The sequence below is a fragment of the Rhinopithecus bieti genome, unplaced genomic scaffold (assembly GCF_001698545.2).
Source record: "Rhinopithecus bieti isolate Rb0 unplaced genomic scaffold, ASM169854v2 scaffold_1853, whole genome shotgun sequence".
NCBI lineage: Eukaryota > Metazoa > Chordata > Mammalia > Primates > Cercopithecidae > Rhinopithecus > Rhinopithecus bieti.
The window spans coordinates 391,780-399,269 of record NW_016804151.1 but is presented as its reverse complement, the minus strand read 5'-3'; the positions used below and the strand labels follow the sequence as shown (position 1 = coordinate 399,269).

Below are 7,490 nucleotides of genomic sequence, written 5' to 3'. Positions count from 1 at the left end.
TCCCGAGTAGCTGGGACTACAGGCGCCCGCCACCTCGCACGGCTAGTTTTTTGTAATTTTTAGCGGACACGGGGTTTCACCGTGTTAGCCAGGATGGTCTCGATCTCCTGACCTCGTGATCTGCCCGTCTCGGCCTCCCAAAGTGCTGGGATTACAGGCTTGAGCCACCGTGCCCAGCCAACATTTATATTGTATTAGGCATTATAAGTAACCTAGAGAACATTTAAAATATTCAGGAGGATGTGTGTAGGCTACATGCAAATATTATGCCATTTTCTATCAGGAACTTGAGCATTTGTGAATTCTGGTATCCACGGCAAAACCAAAGGGATACCTAAACCCCCACGGACACCAAGAGACAACTGTATATTTATGACTGAGAGAAATTACATTGAAATTTTAATAGTACTAATTTGTGAGTATTGTTACTTACTTAATTTATATTTTTCCTTTTTTCCCTATTTGTTTAACTCAAGATTGTTTTCTAAAATTAATCTGTATTACTTTAGAACAGCAGAAGTAAACCAAACCAACTGTGGGGCCAAATAGCAGAAGCTACATAAACCAGACCCAATATTTTCCTTCCACATTAACATTTGGTGGCTTGATGAGGTTAACAATATACCAAAGTTTTTCTTTCTCCTAGTATACTATAATCCTAGGGTTATGACTACTCCTGCTTATATGTAGTTGCTTATTCTGTTTTATTCATCATCCATCAGAGATCTATTAATAGCAAACAACATGTCTTCTATGAAGGCTTCTCTCATTCATGCCTGTTGAATGAATGTCACTATTCTTTTCCCCTATAGCATTTAGTACTTGGGCCTGCCTAGCTTCCATCTTATTTTTTGTTTGTTTGTTTTTAATTTTATTTTTTGTAGAGACAGGGTCTCGCTATGCTGCCCATGCTGGTCTCGAGCTCCTGGCCTCAAGTGATCCTCCCACCTCAGCCTCCCAAAGTGCTGGGATTACAGGCATAAACCTTCTGATACCTTCTTATACTTCACCACTGGGGCAGATCCCTCAGTGCCTACTGGATACTCTGCTACTTCCAGTAACCAGCACCAATCCTGACCAGAGGCAGGTGGTATTTAACCACCTGCATCCCCACTGTCTGATGCTCAAGTCACCTAATAGGTGACCTAAGTGTAGCCTCCGAGGCTAAATATTCCACTTCTAAGAAGGATTGGTTAGTGCCTGAGTTCTTTCTATTCTGAAAATGTGACAGCGAACCCTCCCCCTCCCCCAATGCCTTCCAAGGTCTGGGGCCCTGCCTCACTCTTGCCAGTTCGGTTCCTAAAGACCTGAACAATGTCTGGGGGTTGTGGTTCCACTCCCTGTTGCCAACTTCCATTCTCCCTAGAGTGTAATCTTTTTTATGTTCACCAATGCTATTCAGTTTGCCTGATGTTACACTCTGCAGCTTTGTCTTAGAAAGTCTACAGTCCAAAAATCATCACAAATGTCCAATACTATGCTTATCTGTCAGACTTAACTCTTTTTTTCTCTCTCTTCCAACTGTCCCTGACCCAAGTCTGCACATTCTCAAGATTCCTCACCAATCAGACTGCATCCTGCCTAGTGTTTAACACTGCATTATGCACATGTTTGTGCTGTTGTAGGAAGCCGCTCCCTTACTTGATCACCAAGACAGGCTAAAGCCACCATGTCTGAGCAGAGACAAAGCAAATGGCCAGATCATGACCGATAGAGATAAGAGGATGTGAACCACGTACAGTAAACTTCCATAATCCCCCAATGTCATCACTTCTCTCAAAGCAGGTGGGCTCCAGGTCCTCATCCACACAGCATTTGATGGAAGAGATGCCACTCACACCAGCTCCAATCACTGCAACTTTCTTGGCCATGGTATGCTCTGTTAGAGGAAAGTCAAGCAGAACTTCTTTATTTAACAAGTTTGGAAGGGAGCCCTTGTCACAAGACTCAACTTTTATAGTGATATATATGCATTTTTTTTTCATCTTTGAGTGGGGGCAGAATCACATGCTGCTTAAAAATGCAGGTTCTGAAATCAGATTGTTTTGGTTTAAGTCTTGGCTTCACTACTTATTAACTGTGTGATCTTAGGCTAACTATCCTGTCTATGCCTCAGTTTTCTCATCTGTAAAATGTGAATGGTAATAATAGTGATACCAACAGGAGGCAAGGAAATACTGAGTAGAAGAGAACAGTTCCCTGGCAAAGGCCCCACTCTCAAGCCTGGAAACCTATAGCCCTAAATGGGAACAAGCATTCCTGTTTTTGCACCCCAGTGTTGCCTTTTCCAAGACCAGTCTGGCCCGCCGTGCCCCTATTCCATGCCCATATAAACCCCGAGCTCCACTGGCAGAGCAGAGCAGCATGGCAGAGAAGGAGAGAAGAGAAGGAGTGTTTGAATGTCAAGAGGAGTTCAACTGGGGATGGTTGGAGAGGAGATTGGCCCAGGATGGCTAAACTCCAGGGGAAGATCATCTTCCCACTCCATCCCCTTTCCATTTCCCCAATAAGCCCGCTGAGAGCCACCTCCACCACTCAATAAAATACCCGCATTCACCACCCTTCAAGTTCATGTGACCTGATTCTTCCTGGACTTTGGACAAGGACCTGGGTACCAAGAGGGTAGGGTGTAAAAGAGTGTCACCTGAATCTCCACTGAACTGGTCATACTTAGCTGTCTGTAAATGGCAACTGCTAAAAGAGCATTAATTTTAACACACCTCTAGATCCTACTGTGGGGCTGGAGCCCAAAAGCACTAGCCCTGGCTCCTGCACCTGCCCATCTGCATGTTCCCCTTCCCATAAGGGGTTTGAACATGCAAACAAGCCACACTGCTGTAGCAAGTTCTGCAAGGGGTCAGGGAACTTTTCTGTTTGAATAGTAATAATAATAATAATGACTTTAAAGGGTTGTTATGAAGATTAAATGACTGATAAATGTTGGAATGGTTTTAGAAGTGTGCCTGCTACATAGTAAATGCTCCACTAAATTTAGCTGTTACAGGTTGAGCAGCCCAAACCCCCAAATCCAAAATTTGAAATATTCCAAAATCCAAAACTTTTTGAATACTGACATGAAACTCAAAAGAAATGCTCACTAGAGTATTTCAGATTTTAGATTTGGGATGTTCAACCAGTAAGTACAATAAAAATATTCCAAAATCTGAAAAGACTTGAAATCGGAAGCATTTATTTTTTATTTATTTTAATTAATTTTTTTTTTATAGAAATGGGGTCTTACCATATTGCCCAGGCTGGTCTTGAACTCCTGGGCTCAGGTGATCCTCCTGCCTTGGCCTCCCAAAGTGCTAGTATTACAGGAGTGAGCCACCATGTTCATCCTACTGAAACAGTTCTCACCCCAAGTGTTATTATTTTTTTGAGACAGAGTCTTGCTCTGTCACCCAGGCTGGAGTTCAGTGGTGCAATCTCAGCTCACTGCAACCTCCACCTCCTAGGTTCAAGTGATTCTTGTGCCTCAGCCTCCTGAGTAGCTGGGATTATAGGTGCCTGTCACCATGCCCAGCTAATTTTTGTATTTTTAGTAGACATGGCGTTTCACCATGTTGGCCAGGCTGGTCTTGAACTCCTGACCTCAAGTGATCTGCTGGCCTCAGCCTTCCAAAGTGCTGGGATTACAGAGGTAAGCCACCATGCCCGGCCTGGTCCCAAGTATTTTGGATAAGGAGTACTCAATCTGTAGTATTTTAGAGTGTAGACAGTACCTCGACCCCATTGGGGTGCTAGAATTTCTCAGTATTAGAGGGGCTCTTTGCTATCACTTTGTGTCTCTGAATCCCAGGAATTTCAGTCAGTAGAAATGTTGGTTTTGATTCAAAGCATTTAGAGTCTTGAAGAATAGCTGGTCACGGCCATGCCTTGCCATAAAACAAGGATATTACATGGGTTGCAGGGAGGTTCTTAACCTTGCAAAGAGGCAAGACTGACCATAATAGAAAACAAAGTCCCCAAGGAACGTCATAAGGGATATTCTGGAGCCCAAGACGATGTCAGCTAGAAATGGGGATGCTCATGCTTGTCAGCGGCAACTGGAGGAAGTGTACACATACACATACATGGGGATATAGGACCAGTTTTTACCAGTTTTTCTGGATTTTATCATTTAGGCTTCTGCACATCTCACATTGCTTTTGCCTCAATCAAATGGGCTGAGTTAATTCTAGCAAATCAAGTTTATGTCACACTGAGGCCCTTAATATCTCATGTAGACTTAGTTGCAAGTGCTGCTTTTCCCTGCAACTCCCTTGGCCAATTCAGAAGACACACAAACAATAGCTGAGACCTCAAAGTATTCTGTTGTTTTATGAAACATATATAACTCATTTCACCTTGCCTTTGAAGATACAGTATTTTTTGAGGAGAGATCTAGCTGTATAACCCCTGTGTGATTTTTGTAGCCTCATGTCACTTATCACAGTGGTATTTGCCTTGGGGAAACAAGAGAGCATATATTTTTTGAGCTATTAGGGCGAGTAAATGGGAAATTAGCATAATCATTTGAAACAACTTAAGGCTACACTGCTAATAAGAGGCGGAGTTGGCACTGAGTATGGATTTCAGGATCTGAAACCAAGATGTGAACATGCTGTTGGTCTGAGAACCTGAGGTATCCTGTGGTTCCCCTCACCTTCATGTGGTACTTGGTTGCTCAAAGGTTGCTTATATTTATTAATTATTCGAGATGGAGTCTCACTCTGTCTTCCAGGCTAGAGTGCAGTGGCGCAATTTCAGCTCACTGCAACCTCCGCCTCCTGCGTTCAAGTGATTCTCCTGCCTCTTCATCTTTGCTCAGGTTTGCTGCTGCACCTTTGGGATGGGCTTGGAGGAGTTTTTCTCTATGGCTTTGTAGCTTGCTTCTTAATCAGATCAGAAGGCCCAGAGTCAAAGTGAATTTACTGACTGCAGGGAGTACAGAAAGACTCCTGAGTCCTCCAGGAACCCTCAGACTTACCTGACTCTAAGGCAGACACATGAACTTGCAATGAGGATCAGAAGAATTTCCTAGGGGCTTCAATTTCCGACTGTATTTGCTGCCTTGCCCTTTGCAAGGCTGAGACTGCCATACCCGGCTTCATTATCTATTACAAAAGGTATAATTTTCCTCTTAGACTTTTATTTGGGAATCCCGTTTAGTTGAGAGAGCTATATGGGATGCAATGAAAATGGATTTTGGAGGCAGCAGAGTTGGGTTCGAACTTTCTCTGCTACCAACTGGCCATATGACCCTGGGCAACCTACTGGAGCAACCTTAGATATATTCTTTGTAAAATAAGAAAAATACCTATGTTGAAGGATTGTTTGCATTTTAAAAAACATGATATTACTTACACAAAAAAAGTGCCTTACACAAAATATTTACTCAGTGTTCATTCTCTACCTCCCTACTTGTCTCCTTTCTTCCTTTTCTTCTCCTTGGCAAAGACAGTTCACACAGATAAAATGTATCAACAAGTTTGGAAAGGAGTAGGCAGACATACCTGTGTTTTCCTTTGAGTTGAGGAGTAGGAGGTTTAGACAGCTTCTAACCAGAAATAAATGGCCTCCACCAATAAGAATACTTGAATTTCCAGGCCACTAGGTAGAGGCCTGGGGCTGGCAGATCTTTGCTGTGCTCTCTCTCTGCAATAATAACATAAAAAGAAATGGCTGCTAACTAAATTGCCAAAGTGAAAAATATACTGGCATGAATAGACTGGCAGCAAATTAATTCATTCAACAAATATCCCTGGGTACCTCTAAGTGCAGGTACTAAGCCAAGTGTAGGGCCCTGAAGATAATGAAGACGCTGCAACTAAGAAATAGTAGTAAAGTCTTAGAATTAAAAAAAAAAAACAGTGACTGCTCTTAAGATGTTGTATATGGAGACACTGACGCTACCTTGTTCTAAGTCCTATGGTAGCAGCATGCTCTAGGCACGAATGCTTGCACTCTCCTGGCCTGTTTATCCCTGCCTAGAGACCTAGTTAGTGACAGAGTGGGCTGTGGGTTAAAAAGGTGCTGGGCAAGAGCACTTTAAGGACTGACTTAGAGACTCTACAGGCAGTAGAAACAACTTGGGAATTTGCACTTTTTAAAATTAATCCATATTTACAGACTATACATTTCTGAATGGGAGCAACCATTTTAAATTTTGCCTCGAGTCAGTAGATGAAGGTAGTGAGTGAAGTGGAAATTGAGAGATCTGAGTTCTAGTTCTGCTTCTGCCTCTAAGCAGCTTGTAACCCTGGACAAAATTCTCGATTTCTCTGAGCCAGTGCTTCCACATTTGTAAAACAGAGGGTTCAAGTGGCTCTCTCTTTGTTTCCTTCTAGCTTGAAAGGACTGTTCTTATGTCTCAAAACCAAGTAATTGGTGAAAAAAAAAAAAAAGATATGAATTCAAAGGTAGGAGAGAACACTGCAGGCTTGAAGGATTGGGAGAATATGTGTGTGCAAACTCTGTAAACTATAAAGTGGACTTCATAAGGTACTTGGTCGCTCAAAGGTTGCTTACATTTATTTATTTGAGATGGAGTCTCACTCTGTCTTCCAGGCTGGACTGCCGTGGCACAATTTCGGCTCACTACAACCTCCGCCTCCTAGGTTCAAGTGATTCTTCTGCCTCAGCCTCCTGAGTAGCTGAGACTACAGGCATGCAGCACCATGCCTGACTAATCTTTGTATTTTTAGTAGAGACGGGGTTTCACCATGTTGGTCAGGCTGGTCTCAAACTCCTGATCTCAAGTGATCTGCCCGCCTTGGCTTCCCAAAGTGCTGGGATTACAGGCGTGAGCCACCGTGCCGGCCATAGGCTGCTTATATTTAGTCCGTTGGCAGACAGGAGCCCTGACCTATTGAACTAGACCTTTGTACAACCGGAAAACCCCAACCCACACCTGACTGATCAGCAAATGCAGGAATCCTTTATGAGACATGGAAAGACTTGGGTGATTTGCAAATCATGTAATCAATTTTGATTTCTTTGAATTTGGAATTTGATCATTTTATGTTTCTTATCATCCTACCATGCTCTTACTTTGTTACAGTATTTTTTTTCACACCATCTGTGGGGTATTTTGTTTCCCAATGGCTGGCATTTCCATCTCATTCATAAGATGAAATCAGAGGTGAGCCTGGAGTCACTGAAAGACTCATGATTCTGTTTATCTCATTGACACCTTCCTTTTAGATGGTTCTAACAACATAACTTTGTTTCCTTACAACTTCCCTTTGCTTCCTGACTTTCTCCTTAATTCTCTTGCTTTAGCCCTAATCAAGAGACCCCAAAAGAAGATAATCACATTCATTCTTAAGGAACACACTCAAAGAAGAACACTCATCTTTTGTGAAAGCAGTTTCTGGATCATTTCCCCATTAAAAAAAAAAAAAAATCCAGGACACTTACCTTGGTTAGCATAGAGCAGTCTTTGACTTAAATTATTTCTCAAAGTCAAATAGGCAAGGAAAGTGTTTGTCTTTTTTTTTTTTTTT

At 42.4% G+C, this 7,490-nt stretch overlaps 1 protein-coding gene across 3 annotated transcripts in view; it reads right to left on the bottom strand.

The window, feature by feature from the left end:
- Positions 1 to 7,490, bottom strand: part of FMO4 (flavin containing dimethylaniline monoxygenase 4) — a 24,096-nt gene extending 16,606 nt beyond the window's left edge. The window contains exons 1-4 of one of the 3 annotated variants that reach the window (XM_017866891.1): positions 7,405 to 7,490; positions 5,499 to 5,640; positions 4,973 to 5,099; positions 1,740 to 1,879 (exon numbers count right to left, since the gene is read on the bottom strand). In XM_017866891.1, coding sequence (XP_017722380.1) covers positions 1,740 to 1,871 — 132 coding nt within the window. In that variant the 5' untranslated portion in view covers positions 1,872 to 1,879; positions 4,973 to 5,099; positions 5,499 to 5,640; positions 7,405 to 7,490. Of the gene's footprint in view, positions 1 to 1,739; positions 1,880 to 4,972; positions 5,100 to 5,498; positions 5,641 to 7,404 lie in introns of those variants that run through there. The other 2 variants (XM_017866890.1, XM_017866892.1) reach the window with 2 other exon arrangements.